Source organism: Psammomys obesus, unplaced genomic scaffold (assembly GCF_907164565.1).
Source record: "Psammomys obesus unplaced genomic scaffold, mPsaObe1.curated_primary_1811, whole genome shotgun sequence".
NCBI lineage: Eukaryota > Metazoa > Chordata > Mammalia > Rodentia > Muridae > Psammomys > Psammomys obesus.
Window position 1 is genome coordinate 341,080 of NW_026590341.1, and position 15,977 is coordinate 357,056.

The 15,977-nt window shown below is 56.3% G+C and overlaps 1 protein-coding gene across 1 annotated transcript in view; it reads right to left on the reverse strand.

The window, feature by feature from the left end:
- The window catches only part of Muc2 (mucin 2, oligomeric mucus/gel-forming), a 31,394-nt gene extending 18,815 nt beyond the window's left edge, over positions 1 to 12,579 (reverse strand). Inside the window, exons 1-28 of the mRNA XM_055606893.1 lie at positions 12,497 to 12,579; positions 11,348 to 11,609; positions 10,226 to 10,340; positions 9,781 to 9,871; positions 9,577 to 9,686; positions 9,230 to 9,440; positions 8,930 to 9,055; positions 8,579 to 8,696; positions 8,358 to 8,496; positions 8,098 to 8,208; positions 7,939 to 8,008; positions 7,586 to 7,723; positions 7,322 to 7,486; positions 6,701 to 6,795; positions 6,347 to 6,473; positions 5,704 to 5,959; positions 5,376 to 5,428; positions 5,169 to 5,269; positions 4,666 to 4,820; positions 4,254 to 4,392; positions 3,672 to 3,779; positions 3,412 to 3,591; positions 3,054 to 3,293; positions 2,170 to 2,326; positions 1,812 to 1,943; positions 1,282 to 1,429; positions 706 to 749; positions 44 to 256 (exon numbers count right to left, since the gene is read on the reverse strand). Of these exons, the coding sequence (XP_055462868.1) occupies positions 44 to 256; positions 706 to 749; positions 1,282 to 1,429; positions 1,812 to 1,943; positions 2,170 to 2,326; positions 3,054 to 3,293; positions 3,412 to 3,591; positions 3,672 to 3,779; positions 4,254 to 4,392; positions 4,666 to 4,820; positions 5,169 to 5,269; positions 5,376 to 5,428; positions 5,704 to 5,959; positions 6,347 to 6,473; positions 6,701 to 6,795; positions 7,322 to 7,486; positions 7,586 to 7,723; positions 7,939 to 8,008; positions 8,098 to 8,208; positions 8,358 to 8,496; positions 8,579 to 8,696; positions 8,930 to 9,055; positions 9,230 to 9,440; positions 9,577 to 9,686; positions 9,781 to 9,871; positions 10,226 to 10,340; positions 11,348 to 11,609; positions 12,497 to 12,572 (3,880 nt within the window). The 5' untranslated portion in view covers positions 12,573 to 12,579. The remainder of the gene's footprint in view (positions 1 to 43; positions 257 to 705; positions 750 to 1,281; positions 1,430 to 1,811; positions 1,944 to 2,169; positions 2,327 to 3,053; positions 3,294 to 3,411; positions 3,592 to 3,671; positions 3,780 to 4,253; positions 4,393 to 4,665; positions 4,821 to 5,168; positions 5,270 to 5,375; positions 5,429 to 5,703; positions 5,960 to 6,346; positions 6,474 to 6,700; positions 6,796 to 7,321; positions 7,487 to 7,585; positions 7,724 to 7,938; positions 8,009 to 8,097; positions 8,209 to 8,357; positions 8,497 to 8,578; positions 8,697 to 8,929; positions 9,056 to 9,229; positions 9,441 to 9,576; positions 9,687 to 9,780; positions 9,872 to 10,225; positions 10,341 to 11,347; positions 11,610 to 12,496) is intronic.
- Positions 12,580 to 15,977: the final 3,398 nt, after the last annotated feature.

A 15,977-nucleotide genomic window follows, 5' to 3' on the forward strand; every position in this document is an offset into this window, starting at 1 on the left:
GTGGTGGAGATGGGGGTGGTGGAGATGGGGGTGGTGGAGATGGGGGTGGTGGAGATGGGGGTGGTGGTGGTGGTGGTGGTGGTGGAGATGGGGGTGGTGGAGATGGGAGTGGTGGAGATTGTGGTGAAGCTTGTCACAGTAGATGGGGGTGGTGTGGAGGAACCACAAATATTGAAGTGCTGCTCCACTGTCCCATTGGAGGTGCAGATCTCCCAGTAGCAGAAAATACCATCCCGGGTCTCGTTAACAATCTTCCCTGCACAGGAGGAATGAGTCCGTCAACCAAACAGGAAAGACAGACTTTCAAGGCTCCCCCGGTTTATCACATCTGAGGGAAGACTGGAGACACGTTCCAGCGGGACTGTATGCCCAGAGCCTCTCGCTTTGAAGGAGCATCATTGAGCATCACAGACAATGAGCACAGAACCCAGATGCACTAGAGATGCCCTAGAGATGCCCTAGAAACTCCCCATAGGGTACCGCTCCCATTGGAGAAAGGGAACAAAGATGCGTAGCGTGAGCCCCTCAGGCTTGCTGTACAGCTCAGCAAGCGGAAGCAGGAGAGGGCGTGGACAACAAGGAAGCAGAGGAAGGAAAGCTTCCCCACCCGAGGCCAGGTCCCATGCGTACAAGAACAGCCCACAGGCTTCCCGGGCTGGGACCTCTAACCCTCTACCTTCTGGAACCCAGCAGGGGGCAGCTCACCTTCATCTGGATGGCAGATGATGTCTGAGGTGTTGGTGCATGTACTGAAAAGCCAAACAAGTGTAAATGCTACAGGTCGGCCCCGTAACCTTTCTGCACACAGACGCCACATGCCCATCTCCCTGTGCCCTGGCCCGAGGTCCCCAGAGTACTGCCCCAAACACAAGCTACAGAGAAACCCACCCACTGTGTTCTAAATGTGACCAGCCAGATGGAGTGAAGCAAGCTAAGAAAAAGCCAATCCAAGAGGATGGGGTGAGCTCAAAAGGCCTCCCCACCCCCCAAAAACCACCTCCCTACTTAAGCTCCTATGACCATACATGTGTACATGTGTGATTGGATGCGCAACAGGGTGTGCTGTGCCCATGTGTGTGTGTATGTGTGCATGTATGTATGCACATTGAATGGGCTATGCATGCATGTGTGCCATGAGCCATGTGTGTGCTTGCATGCAAATATGCACCTAATACAGAGTGACCATATTTCCATGTGTATGAACATGGGATGTGTGTGTGTGTGTGTGTGTGTGTGTGTGTGCCAACCTTTCCCAGACCCTGTGCAATGCAGACTCAGTACCAAGACATGCAGATCTCCTCAGTGGGAACAGGGTCTCCAGGTAGGTAGCGAGTGTCCTCAATATAGCAGCCACACTGGTCCCCAGAGACGCATTTCTTCCAGTCCTCATCATAGATGGGCCTGTCCTCAGGGCACCGAGGGTAGCAACCTAGTGGGTACAGGCAATGGGGCTCAGTCCACCCCATCTGGTACTGTCCTTGGAGATGTTCATGTGTGAAGACCGAGAGTCAGAAGACAGGGTTTGTGTCTCTCCTGCAGCTAGGGCGTTCTGCTCCCCACATGCCCGCATGGTTCCCACCCATGAGTTAGCCTGCTCCTCTGCCTCCCCTTCAGGAGGCGGGTCCTTAGCTGGGCTCCCTGGCCCCAGTTCAGTGAGGAGACTGTGGTGAAAAGAACCTTGTTCCTCCAACCAAGCCTCTCAGCCCTTGGGCCCCTCTCACATGCCCCCATGTGTCTCCATGATGGTGGCCCGCAGGCTGACAGGGCCCTCCCCTTGGCGGCTACCTCCCTGGAGGGCCCTGCCTGCTCACCCTCCAGGTAGGACACAGAGATGTTGGAGTGGATGCCGTTGAGGGTCCTGCACGTCTCGAAGCTGCGGTTCCCACACGGTTCGTAGTGCCATTCGCACTCGTCTGGGGGGTTGTAGTAATCACAGAATATGGCTAGAGGGGGAGAGGATGGGGACATGGTCAGGCTTAGGAGCATATAAACGGGTGTCCAGGTAAGCCTGAGTCAGGGGACATGAGCAGGAACAGGATCCGTCCACTCCCACCAACATAACTCTCCCTATGGCCCGAGAAAGGGCATCTGGGGACAAGAACTGGGATGGTGGACATCCAGTCATCACTTGGATAGGGAAGGAAGGTGCTGTCCGCCATGAGCACTCACGGCATAGGTCCGGCGTCCTCCAGTACACACAGGCCTCTGCCTTGGTGCACTCCTGAGCGTAGGAGGCCACAGCAGAGCAGAAACACTCGCAGTCACCACCCGTGTCACAGGAGCAGGAGTCATGCACACAGGCCTCATAGAAGACCGTGGGGTCCACCTAGGAAGAAGACTTTAATGTGCCCATGGTCCACACTGCCCTTAGAGGGCTGGAACTCAGGATGCTGAAGCTGGCCCATACCCCCAGTGCGGCTGATGGAGCTGGTTCAGACCACCCTAGCCAGGAGTTTCGTCACCCATACCCTGAGTACCTCAAGATGACCATCCTAAAACTGGCCCTCCCCCTGCTAGCTTCTAGGCCCTAACAAAATAAGTCCTTTATCTCCCTCCCTGGTGATCATGCAATCAGGGCAGAGGAGGTCAGGTTCCAACCAGGAATCTCAGAGAGAAAGGCTGATCACCTAATTACCAGCTCAAAGAACAAAGTGCACAGAGCCGGAGGGAAAAAAATACCTCATAGTGATACAGCAACATGCCTCCACGTGTCCTTAACCCACTCGGAGAGGCCAGGAGCCCCAAAAGCAACCACAGTAAGACTAATAAGCTACACCCCTCTCATGGCCACAGTCATGCTTACCAGTCTCTCTCGGTGGCCCCCAACCATGGCCCTGAACACAACTCTAACACACCTATAGGTGGGACTTTGCCTACGGAGCCCTTTGCCCATGCCCACAGTCCACCCATACCTGTGCCCCCCGCCCATACTTGTTTGTCCATTCCCGTGGACCACCCACACATGTGCCGCTGCCCACACAGGTGGCCCCACTCATGCATGCAGCCCTGCCTACTCTGCCGCGACCCTACCCACGCCTGCAGCGCCAACCTACCTTGCTGTGGCACGCTTTGAACACACGACTTTTGATGATGCTGCACTGCTTCTCTGCCCAGGAGCGACGGTGCGGGTTCAGACTGCAGGGGTCAGGGGTGTGGCTCACATCTGGGCAAGTGGAAGCTTCCTTCCAGCTATTCCCAAAGTCCAGCTCGCTGGTCACCACCATGTGGTCCCGAGTGGTGAAGTCGTTTTTGGTCTGGTCATCAAAGTTCCCACACAGACCACATACCGTGCCCTGCAGGAGGAAAGACGGGAATCTTCAGCTCCAGAAGGTCTTCGGGTGGGTGATTGCAGCACCCACAGTGCCTATGCTGGGGGCAGCCCGGGGCGCAGCTGGCATCTGGGTGGCCCACCTTGTAAGAGGGAGCCAGTTTGATGAAGATGGTGGTCTTCTTGTCCCAGATAACAATGATACCAGAGCTGGCCTCCACCACCAGGTACTGGCCCACTTCCCGTGTGATATAGGGCACATGATGCCCCTCTTCCAACTGCTTCACCACGCGGTGTTTATCCACCAACTTCAGCTCTGTCCCCTATCCAGAGGAAAAGGCGGTCACGACTGTGTCCAAGGGTTCCCCGGGGCTTTCCTGTCCCAGGAAGCCGCAGTACTCACCCCTATAAAGATCTTTATGGCCTTGGAGCAGGTGACGCCGGTCGTGCCGCAGGGGACGTTCTCTGTGATAATGCTGAAGGAGCCGGTAGAGTTCTGGCCACAGTAGTCCTGGGGCCCACACGACAGTGTCAGTCCAGAAGGCCAGGACACGGATGCCTACCCCAGCTGGCAAGGCTAAAGCTACCTCTCTGAGTAGAAAATGCTCTGCCCTTCCCCATCTGAGATGGGAGGCCCTAACTCAAACCTCCTCCAGCCAGATCTTCTGTGGTCTAGGAATGATGACAGCACACAAAGGGCACAAGGGGTAGTAGCTGGGCCTGTCTACACACACACACACACACACACACACACACAAGAGAGAGAGAGAGAAAGAGAGAGCAGGCTTTCTCAACACCCCCATCCCCATGCATGGGTAAGGCAATAGAGGGAGGAAAGGGGTTTACTACACTCTCTGTTCGTTGCTGGGAGCCCAAATCCTGGCAGTGTGGGTTCCAGGATGAGGAAATGCTGGCCCCTCCCACCCCAAGGGCCCTCTCTCATATCTCAGGGCAAGTCTCTTCCTGGAGGGGTCCACAGCCTCACCTGGACAGCCACATAGGAGCAGTGTCCATCAAAGTCGTAGTGCTTCCCGTCGAAGGTGATGTAGTGGCCGCTCCCATAGATAGAGCAGGTGCCGTGGCACGCGTGGCGGGTGCACTCCCAGCGTCCCTTCTGACAAGTGCTGGAGAGAAAAGCAGAGGAGCCTGAAGGGGCCTGAGGGCAAGACTTCCATCTGCTCTTGGAGAGCAGCTTGGGTGAAAGCCTGGACACCACGGAGATAGCTCCTGAGGTCCATCTAGGAAAGCTGCAAGCACCTGTCCTGGCCTAAAAGAGTCACCTGCCTCCAGGACAAGGGGTAGACACAAGGCTTGGCCCATCAACAGAGCGGGGACCACCTTGTATCCCCACAAAAGCAGCCCACTCCCTCCAGTGCAGCCGAACTGGGCCAGCTCACCAGGTGTTGTTACAGTCCAGATTGATCGTCGTCCCAGAATCATATAAGTCTTTGTTGTGGATGCAAGGACATTCCTCCTCCTTCACACAGCCACCACGGCCATCATCCAGCATCCCATCGGGACACACACAGCCACTGATACACTCTGTGTTGTACTGGAATAAGAAGGGCTCGGATGAGAACCAAAGCCTCCTTAAGGGGTCAAATGTAGATGCCCACGTGAGAAGATCTAACAGTGTCCTGGACCCCCCCCCCCAACTTCTCTTCCTGTCTCCTAAGCCCCCTCCTGTCAAGCTCATCCTGGCCAGGGAGACCAGGTAGGGTTGCTGGTCAAGGTCCCTAGGCTGTCCTCTGCCACTTCCGGGGTCACAGGGAGTATCTAAGACTCAGCCTCCAGCCTAGTGAATTGGCGGTGTAGGGGTCCGCCTTTTCCTCCACAGGGTACTCAGGCATCCAGAGAACCCTCAACCAGCCCTCCCACAGCAGCCCTCACTGGCACTCACATAGCCAGCCACCAATGTCTGGCAGCTAGTGGGGCGGGGTTTCCGGGTGGCCAGAGCGGTCAAGTTGTTGCAATCCACAAGGATCTTAGGGGACTCACAGCCTGTGGGGTGGAGGAGTCTGTCTTAGCTTAAGGTGAATTCAGGGTACCAGGTAAGTAGGGAGGGGAAACAAGACTCAGCGGGCCTACACGGTACGAATCCACTTACTGTGGCCGATCAGTTTGACCTGGGTGCATTGCAGCCTCCCGTTCCGGCAGACGCTATGAGGAAGAAGTGGGAAGGGATGAATGTGGCCCAGGTCTGTCCCCACACAGGACAGACGCCAGCCAGGCCACTCTCAGAATCTCACCCCTGGCACCTCTGCACCATTTGAGAGCCTCAGGTCCCACAGGTAGATTCCGCGCACACATGCACGCACGCACACACACACACACACACACACACACACACCGACGCATTTTTTTCACTTGGGGCAAAGATCCAAGAGCAGCCCCCTCCCCAGTCTGTGGGCCCGTTTTCAATCCAGGCCACTCACCAGCGCTCCTCTTGCCTCAGAATCACATCTCCTGCCTCCAGGTACAGACCGTGGTGGTAGCAGGAGCACTTAGCCAAGGGCACGCAGCGGCCCTTCTCGTCCATGAAGGTATAGTCGGGGCAGCCACAGCCTTCCACTGGTGCAAATCCCTTGAGGCAGTGGCTGTCACCCTCCGAGAGTGAGCGGCAGGTCTGCTGGCAAGTGGTTAGGTTGTACAGGAAGATCTGTGAGCTGGGGCAAGCGTGCACATCTTTGTCTGCAGAGGAAACCACGGGCGTAAGGGGCAAAGGGACTGGACTCCATGTACCGTCCCTATAGGCTGTCCCTGAGTTTCTCCCTCCACCAGGGCTGAAGATACCTGCCTAGCCCAAAGGCCAGAAGGGCGGGCACCCTGGAAACCCCTCCCAGGCCCCTGGACTCAGCTGCCACAGCCATGGCTACCCCACAGCCCGTCACCGCAGAACTCCGCTCCTCGCTGCAAGCAGAGAGCCTGAAAAGCCAGGCCACTCTGCTGCTTCCGCTTCCGGCAGAAGCCAGGTGGCAGCTACAGGGAGCTGGGCCCCCCCCCTGGCCTGAGTGTGGCCAGCCCTGGGGTTCTGTCCAGACAGCCATCTTAGAAAGCAGCCAGCCGGGAAGCACTCACTGCAGACACGCTCCCGCCAGCCCCACAGCATGACACCCTTGGCCGCGCAGGCACGGGCATAGGAAGAGAGGGCGGCACACATGCAGTCCTCGTTGTTCTGACAGTTGCACGTGTCATATTTGCACCTCTAGGAGGCAAAGCAAAGTGAGAGACAGTGAGGTGAGGAGGCCGGGCGCATGGTTCGGCACCCTGTGCACCCAAGTGAACATACGTTGTGCACGCCTGCCAGCACACAGGCACACACACCCCCCCCAGCCACTCACAGGCGCAGCCAGGTGCCCCAGCCAACTCTGCCGGCTCTGGGGACACTGCATGCAGCGTGGCGTGTGCAGGGTCGGGGGGCGGTGAACTCACCTTGTAGTAGTCAGTGGGGTCCACAGCCAGATGGCACCTGGCAAACGGGGTCTCCGACCTCTTCAGAAGGGAACACCAGTGCTCAGCGTAATTGGCTGGAGAGTGGGTCGGAATCTTAGCATGGGCCAGGCTCCCTTTCACATACCCTAAGCCTAACGTCTGATCGCCCAGGATGGAGGTGACATGGTCTCCTGTGTGACCAAAGCCAGACCCCCCCCTTCCTTCCTCCCTTCATAACAGAGCTGATGAGACCTCTTTGCATAACACCCACCTCTCCCTTTCTCAACCCAAAGGGGTTAGAAATCCCCAAAATGGAGGCCTGGGTAGGAAGGCGTGTCATCCTAGCATTAGGTCAGGCCTAGATGAGATCCACTTAGCAGTTAGCCTGCCCAACCCATCTGCTTTGTCTCTTGGAAATCTACCACTGTGGCACCATTCTAAACTAGCCAAAACAGCCGATGAATGTGCTGGTCCCCATCCCATGAGCCATGCGACCTCCACCCATCCCTCACCCACATACCATGTCCCCATTAGGAGCCCCATCTGCTTTGAGGCCATACTGGTCAGGATTGTGTGTCAAAACAACGCAGTGGACAGCAACCAGCTCCCCCTGAGCCTTACCGCTCTCAATGTTGAGGGAACAGGGGTCATCTAGCCAGTCCAGTTTGTCATGGCAGCTTGACTGGGCCTTCCAGGTATTGGCGAAGCCAGAACCCGTGGCCTCCACCAGCCCGCCAGATGTCATGAAGTCATCACTTTCCAGGCCATTGAAGTTCCCACAGAGACCTAAAGGACCAGGACAGGATTAGGAAGGATCTGGGGGATGGCAGGGGGCACAATCCTCACGGGGCTTTTTCAAGGACAGAACGGGAAAGGACCACTCACCCTGCACCTGTCCCTGGGAAGCCTGGTCCAGAGTCACAAAAAGTTGCATGACTGGAACCAACTGGACCTGCAGCCTCAGCCCAAACACCGTGTTCACAACGATGTGGTAGGAGGAGGGTTGGAAGATGGAGAAGCTCGCTGTAAGACAAGGACGTGGTGATAGGCAGAAGAGCTCCTTGGTTCCACCTTACTAGGAGGGCCTGTGCCCACCATCCCCCTACCACACCAGCAGGGATCCAAGAATAGAGACTGCCTGAGCACACCAGCCTCCTTGGCCCAGCCTCTTGGCCTGTCTGAATCCCAGCTGGCTCTGATGACTGGTAGCTGCTCAGGGCCCTCCCCAAGCCACTCACCTGCCACGTGAGGCAGGGTCACCTCCAGCTCATTGAGCAAGACGCTGCCACCCGATTTGAAGGCCACCACCTGCGAGAAATGTCGAGAGTGCATAGATCTGATCGGACAGGTGTGCAAGACCCAGGAATGCCGGAAAGGAAGTACGTGGGAGCACTCACATTCTTCTTGTTGTCAGTCAACAGTACCACGGTCTTCAGGCAGGTCTGCTTGTCTGTAGAGCCACAGGGAGCCAGCTCACCCAGGAGAGCAAAGGACTCATTATGGTCTCCCTGAATGGGAAAGAGTGGTAAAATTACTGACAGCCTCTTTTCACCCTGTTTCTAACTGCAACAGCATCCGTCATCCCAGAGTCAGTCTTTCCATCCTCCCCAGAAGACAGAGGGCCTCCATCTCCATCCAGGTAGCCCGGCTGGCCTACCTTGGTCAGGACATAGTAGCAGTCCCCATGAAAGGTAAACTTTTTCCCATCAAAGGTGGTGATGTGGGAGCCACCTTCCAGGGCACAGGTCTCCGGGCAAGGCAGGTCTTTACAATCCCATCGACCGGCTTTGCAGACACTGCCGGGAAGCAGGGCACGGGGTCAAGATTCAGTAACACCCCAGTCTGTCCGCCCTCCAGCCTCCACGCCCTGAGACTTACCACTGCTCACAGTCATTGGTAATCTCCTGGCCTGGCCTGTAGAGGTGTCCGTGCAGCTTGCAATGGCACTGGCTCACGGAGATGCAGCCGCTGCCCGTGATGTCATCATACACCGTGCCTGTGATAGTCAGAAGTGTAAACTTACCCTGGAAGCCTCAGGAAGTGCCAGTCTCCCCTCCCCCCAAGATGAGGCTGCCAGCCAGACCTCAACCCACAGGCATCTGGACCCCTCATCTGTCAACGAAGATTCTCATCTCCCAGCCCCTAAGGCTCATGGGAGGGAAGAATCCCACCCCCTCCCTGCCTGTTCCCCATCCAGTCTCTAGGACAAGGGACTTCCAGAGCACGTACCTTCTGGGCAGAAACAGCCATCCATATAGTGTTCTTCACACAAGCTACTGACCTCCAGATGCGAGCAGGTGTCGACACAGGGCGAGCTGCTCTCCAGGTACACCATGTTACCAGGGCATTTCTTGGCTAAAAAGCAAAGTCCACTCCATCAGTCCACACACAAGGAGCTAGCAGAGCGCCAAGGCCACGGACAGACAGATACAGTGTCTGGGTGCATGGCACAGACAGGGCTCCCAGCAGGGGCTCCCTAAACCCGGGGACACTAAGGCTGAGCACCCCCAGGGGTTGCCAGCTACTTACGGCAGAGCGAGGCGGTCCTCCAGTTCTGAGGTCGGCCGCCTGCGTGGGAGCACTGGCGGGAGAACTCAGCGAGGGTGCTGCACTCACAGGCGCCGCCCTGCGCGCACCGGCAGCGGTCCTGCATGCAGGCGCGCACATACAGCTCCACAGGCACCCGGGCCTGGCAGTCCTCGAAGGCTTCGGAAGTCAGCAGCCTCTCACATTCGGCTCGCTGAAGAGAGGAACATGAGCTCGGACAGCTGTCCACACCCCTCTTCCCACCCCTCAGAACGTGGGGATTCCCCCAACAAAGACCACCAGCAAGTACAGGTTTCCTGAGAGCGTGGAGTTCTCTAGCGGTGACTCACGTGTTCAGAGCAGGACTCGGGCTCTGGCACCACCTCGGGGTCCTGACATTCAACCTCAGGCTTGTTGATCTTCTGCATGTTCCCAAAGTCAATGGCGCTGTAGGATATGCCTAGGGACACAGCTGGTCAGCAGTGGTCCTCGGGAGCCAGGAGCCTGCAGCCACGCCCCTGTCTCCCTCCCAACAAGCCCAGCTTAGCACTCACCTTCAGAGAGGAACTCATTATAGGTCTGCATGCCATTGAAGTCCCCACAGAGGCCACAAGTGTGGTTCTGGAACCGGCTGTCCAGCTCTAGCTGTTGGAGGGGGCAGGGAGGGCAGGTGAGCAGGCCTCAGGGCCTAGCTTCTAGAGCCCCTAAGTCTAGACAGTTTCTCAGACAGGGCGGGTGGGAAGGAGGGCAGGGGTTGGCTACTAGGAAGGACAGCTTGGAGACAGCTCCCTGCAGGCATAGCACAGCGAGCCTCTCCTAGGTCAGGCCAGTGGAAGCTCTGGTGCCAACCACGGTCTCCAGCAGCTTTCTCCATCACACAGGATCTTACTCCATTGTGAGGTATGGGCACCCCACCCTCCTACTCCTCTGTGGAGCCGTCAGACATCTGGCCAGATAGAGGAGCCCCACCACCCCAGAGCCCCGGATGCTGGTGCTCACCATGAGTGCATCTTCCCGGTTCCACATGAGGGAGAGGCCGGCACGGGAGTAGACCTTGGTGTAGGCGTCATTCTTCTCAATGAGTAGCCCAGAGCTGTAGTGTGGGGTGCTGACCCTGGGGGGGGGGGAGTCACGATGAGGTCACTCACCAACCCACCATCCCAGAACTGACCCACTTGTCCTCCTGAGGGCTCTGCTGTCCGTAGGGTGCTAAGGCGATGGGCATTATCTGGGTGAAGTCAGTCCCAGCCTGGCTCCTTACTTGGCCAGTCTGTTCTCAACCAGAGCCACAGACTGACTTGGCCAAGCTCCAGAAGGAGGCCAGAGAGCCCTTGTTCCGGGCTAGGTGGATTTCCTTGGGGCAAAGCCAGGTCCTTCTGCCTATTTCCCTTCCCATGACCTCTCTGAGTCCTGGACAGAGGCCTTCCCAAGATCCCTAAAGGCAGTGGGTCTGGGATGTGTTGGGAACTGAGCCCTCAGCCCTCTCCAGACCCTCTGTTCAGAGGTATTTCCTCACAGAATCTGCCAGAGTGGGACTGCCAACCTCACTTCAGCACATCACCCTGGGGATCCCTATGCCAGAACCCCATCTCACTCCTGTGCTGGCCTGGAACTGCCACACCCCAGCCCCTCGAACCCCCATCCCTAGTGACTTCCGCTATACCCAACCCACACATGACAGCATGACCCAGGTAGATCAAGCAAGGTAAGGGAGCACTGGGAGAGCCTAAAGCAGGAAAAGAGCAAATCCCCAGGCGTGAACCTGCAGGACAGGAATGTATTTAAGAGGACCTCATTGTTACTGAGACAATGCAGGGAACAATGGGCTGGGCAAGCAACCTCCCCTTCTGAGCCTCTGCAACTTTACCCTGGGGGGGCATGTTCTAGGAGCCACCAGCCACATGGCCCCCAGGGGAAGTCTGCAAGGGACTCAGAGGGGACTCATCATTGTGGAAAGAATCCATGGCTTAGCTCAACCCTCAAAGCATTCCTATTAGCCGTGTACCAGGGCAGAAGAGGCTGGCTAGTTTGTTCAAATAATTCAGGGTCAAACTTGCTCCGAGGAGTCAGAGCATCCCCCTGGCTGCTGGGACATGGGAGAAGAGTATTTATCCCACTCACATGACCCCATTCACCACTGCCAGCTTGTGGGTGAGGTAGATGACATCATCCTTAATGGTGATCAGGATGGACTCTATCCGGGAGTGACCCCCGGCCTCGCCCAAGCCCCTCTTAATGTGTACAGCAAATTCCTTGTAGGAGTCTCGGCAGTCAGAAGCAAAGTTATAATCACAGAGGCCAGGGAATCGGAAGACATCGCCGTCAAAGGTTTTGTAGTGGAAGTCACCCCAGGTGCTGCAGACATGGTTTCGGGTTCTGGCTTCTGGGAGGACAGGCGGGACACAAGGTGAGACACCCAAGATCAAGGAGGGCCTCCCTGGGCCCACTCACCAAATTAACCCCAGAGGTCCCTCTGGGGTACCCATCTAGGGCTCCAGACCAGGATTTCTGGCCAAGCTTGCCCCCCATACAGAAGCAGTCTCTGCTAAGAGACTGTCAGTCAAGGAGCTAGCTAGTCTGGAAGCAGAGAAGTGCAGAGGGGCCTTTCGGGCGACCTGGTTGTTCTGTCCGGCTGGCCACCACACGCCTATTTGTCACTGCTCAGCCTCTCTTCAGTTTCATCATCATGGAACTGTCTAAATGCCTGTCTAAATTCCTCTGAGACTGAGCATTTTTCTTATTTTCATTTATATGTCTTTCTAAGGCTTGTATCTTATCAACTCAATTTCTACATCTAGCACCAAAAAAGCCTCAACCGATGCCCCATTTAGCCCCCTCCACCCATCCCTTGGTCTTCAGAAATCCCCAATGAGACATCCCCCATCCATAGCTTTGTCCTGATGGGACAGAAATTCCCCCATGTGGACATGCAGCCCGTTCTCCAGAGGGGCTGTCTTGCCAACAGTCCCCACACCTGGAACCGTCCTAAGCTTGGCTTCTTCTAGACATCCAATGTTTCCCCTACTCCTGGGGACAACAGTTTCCCTGGAGATTGCAGCTTCTCATCTACCTAGTGCAGGACCCTCAGCTTTCAACCTCAGAGCAGTGGTGAGAGACCTAAGACCCAGTCCAACTGGGGGTCCCAAGAGGCCCTTCCTGGGACCCCCCTTCTATTCCAGGAGCTCCTTGTTTAGCTACTCTGGACTACCCAGCCTTCCCCTCCTCAGGGTGCTCTGCCTGTTCCCTCACCCAGACCACCCATCGCCTTACCTTTCTGGAGCTCCGAGCCCTTGGCCAAGGCCAGGACTAGGCACACAGCCACCAGGCGAGCTAGTGGCAGCCCCATGGTGGCTCCGGAGGGTGGCACAGGAGAGCATCCCAGGGCAGGGGTCCAGGACTTATATGCCTAGCAAGCATCTGAGGGCGGGAGGACGAGGGAGGTGCGAAGGGTGGGTGGGGCATTTGCCGAGTTATCAGGAAAACAGCTGTGGGGGCTCCACGGGTCCCAGTGAGGAAATATTGATTCAGGTTATCTGGGTTTATCTTTATACGACTCCTTGGGTAAACTTGGCCTTCCTCAGGATGTCACAGCCCCAATTATCCCAATGCCAGCACACACCCCAGGCGAACGCCATTCCTTTAAGCTCTAAGCCAGGCCAGTCTCAGGTTGGGAGAGGCAGGAGGTCCCTGCTGGAATTACATCCTAAAAGTTCTGCCTTACCCTTCTGAATGCCTCCCAGATCTACCCGAAACCTCCAACACAGCCCGGGTAGAAGAAGGCGCTTTCGGGTGTCTCTCAAGCTCTCCGCTCTATTGTCCCATGAGCCATGTGGGCTGAGACAACCATGATTCCTGAAGCACCTCAGTTCACGTCATCTGGGGGAGACAAGCGTGGCAGGAAATCAAGACTCCAGAGGGGGATGTCTCTCCCCCATTTCACCATCCACCTCCAGCAGGCAGGGAGCAGTGGGGACCTGGGGGCCACCTGTCTCCCTGGAGCCTTCTGTACGCTACCAAGCCCAGCTAAGTCCACTCTCTAATCCCCTTATTTTCCCAGGCTCTGCCAGTCTCTGGAATTACATGTAATTAGAACTTGGGCAGCTCTCGGCCCAGGCAACGACTCTTATTGGAATCATGTCCCTGGGGTGCAAGAGGAAGTGGCTGGAAGCCTGGTGTGGCCACTCAGTGAGAATGGGGTCTGAGCACAGAGGTTAGCCCCAGCCCAGCAGGTCCTGGGAGACTCCTGCAGAGTCTCCTGAGGCTAACACTTCTTCTTAGGACATGTGGGCTCGGCCCGCCTGTCCTGTTTCCTACCCACAGCTATTACTCAAAGGATGTGATCCTGCCCCAAAAAGAGCAGTGACCCCGATGAAGCCTCAGTCCCCCTGAGCTTAGCCCAAAGCTCCAGCTGCCTCACCAATGTCTGGAAATGGAATCAGGGTGCAGCACCAGAGCTGGTAAAAACCACAAATGTGAGCCTACGTGAGACACCAAATCCCAAGGTCTACACAAGGGTGGAAAGGCACAGGTGGCCACCCATGCTATAGCTGGATCCTAAACTGAGACCTAGGGACACCCTCCCCCAGATCTTCCTCTTGCTGAAACCAACAACAGGTCCTGACTTTGGCTAGAGCACACACAGCAAATTGGGTCACATGGTGACTCAGGCTTCAATTGGGTCCCAACTTGTAGAGGTGAATGAAGAAAAATACACTGATGGACACAGACTCTGAATGGGGTGGGGGGGCAGGGAATGGCAACTCCTTCCCTAGGCTACCATGATGCCCTTCCAGGCTCTGCACAAAAGCCACATCCTGGGCTAGAGAGACAGTACTGCTGGGAATAGCACCTGTCCTATAATGCCACCTCCTGGGACCTCCATGCTATCCCAGCTGGAGCCAGAAAAGGTTCCATGTCCTACAAAGACATCTAAGATAAAAAATGACCAACAGCATGGGTGTGGGTGGGAGCACTCTTCACATCTCACTGTGTCCATCAGCGCCATCTGTGTTCTGTCCTCCCTACTGTGGCTCTGGCATGTGGAAGAACCTGAGTGTGGCCTGAGCCCAAAAATTAAGGATTAGGGAACCAGACCCAGCTGGGCCAAGGAAACCATTGTTTGATTTCCTATGTGGGCCCCTCAGGCTGGCACCATGCCTGCAGAAACCCAAGGATGGACCTGGCCTGTGGTTTTCCATGCCATGTTCTCTCTGCTATGGTGGAAGCCAGAGGAATCCTGGCCAGACTCATGACACACGGGACAGACCTCTGAACTGAGCTCTGAGAAGCCAGGTCTTCTCTACATGGAAGAAGAAAGTCCTCCCTGGAGGGAGGGAGCAGCTCTTCTCCGGCTGAGGAAGCCTGACTCTCCCTGGGTAGATGGTCAACACTGTGTTCTCATTGGACGGAGCAGTGGTGATGACGTCGAGCTGAGGGATGGACGTGACTCTAACAGACCTCATGACCCACTGCAGGGTCTCAAAGCGGCTTGTATGAGCTTTGGTGTCAGGCAGCCCAGCACGTGGCTGGACACAGTGGTCAAGCGGCAGTCCTCGTGGTGGGAGGGAGCTGATGTAAGGGCAGATGGCAGTGAGGGCTCTGTCAAGCTGGAGTGGCTTTACCACCTGCTTTTCAGCTACCAACTTTGGTTTTTGCATGCCCTAGTGAAGAATGAGGACCAGGTCAGCCTAGGTGGGGGTTGGGGGACAACTAAGTTTCTACAACAAGACAAACATGAGCTGGAAAGCACTGAGCGCCCGGACAGGGGCTCGCCACATGTAGCAGATTCTCAGACTACTATGCATGTGGCAGACACACAGAGGATGACTCCAGCAACTTGATCAACCCTCCTCTGTGCAGGGGTCTGATGGGCAGCTACTACGGGCCTCGAAGCTCGCTTTTCCACTCTCGGCTCCAGAGGCCTCCACTCCCACCTCCCTGCAGCTTCTCCCCAGGAAGTGAAAGACTCTGATAAAGGAGAGCAGACGTCAATACTTTGAGGAAGCTGCTGGGCAGTGCCACTTATCTGCAACAAGGATGTGGCAGCTGAGGTGAGAATGACTTCCCCACCCAGTCACAGGTAGACACTGCTGGGCAGCAGGCTGCCTGCCCAGTCCTTAAGTTAGACTAGAACTGAAACCAACAGCGGACATGGTCTCGGGCACTCTGAGCCTTCTTCGGCCGGTCCCACGCCCTGCAGTGTTTACCGGGACAAGACACTGTTCCTGGGGACTGCACAGAATTTACAGCCTTGACTGCAGGGAGGAGGCACCAAAGACGTCACAGGCTCCTAAAGTGAATGTTCCACTCTGTCTGTCCACACATTGAGTCATCCGGAAGCTGGAGGGGAGGGGAGCAGGGGCTACAGGAGGAGAAGGGAGAGGGAGGCAGAAGAAAGGATGAGGGAAGAGAGAAGAGGGAGCCCACCACAAATGGGGATGATCCAAGCCCCACCCCAATATTCAACGGTTTCTGTTGGTTGTCAGCTTGGCTGAGCCCCAGCACCTGACGTTTGGTCAGACACTAGTCTCGATGTTGCTGTGAAGGTGGGATTCAACTGTGAGCAGATGGTCATCCCTGGAGTGGGTAGTGTGGTCTTGCCAAAAGAAACCAAGGTCTGCAAGAGGACTCTACTTCAAGCTCTGCTTTGAGTCTCCCATTTGCTGGCTTCCGTGCAGGCTTCAGACTTGCAGCCCCAGCATTTCATGAGCCAACACCTTAAAGTAACCCCCGTCTGTGTGTGTGCACTCAC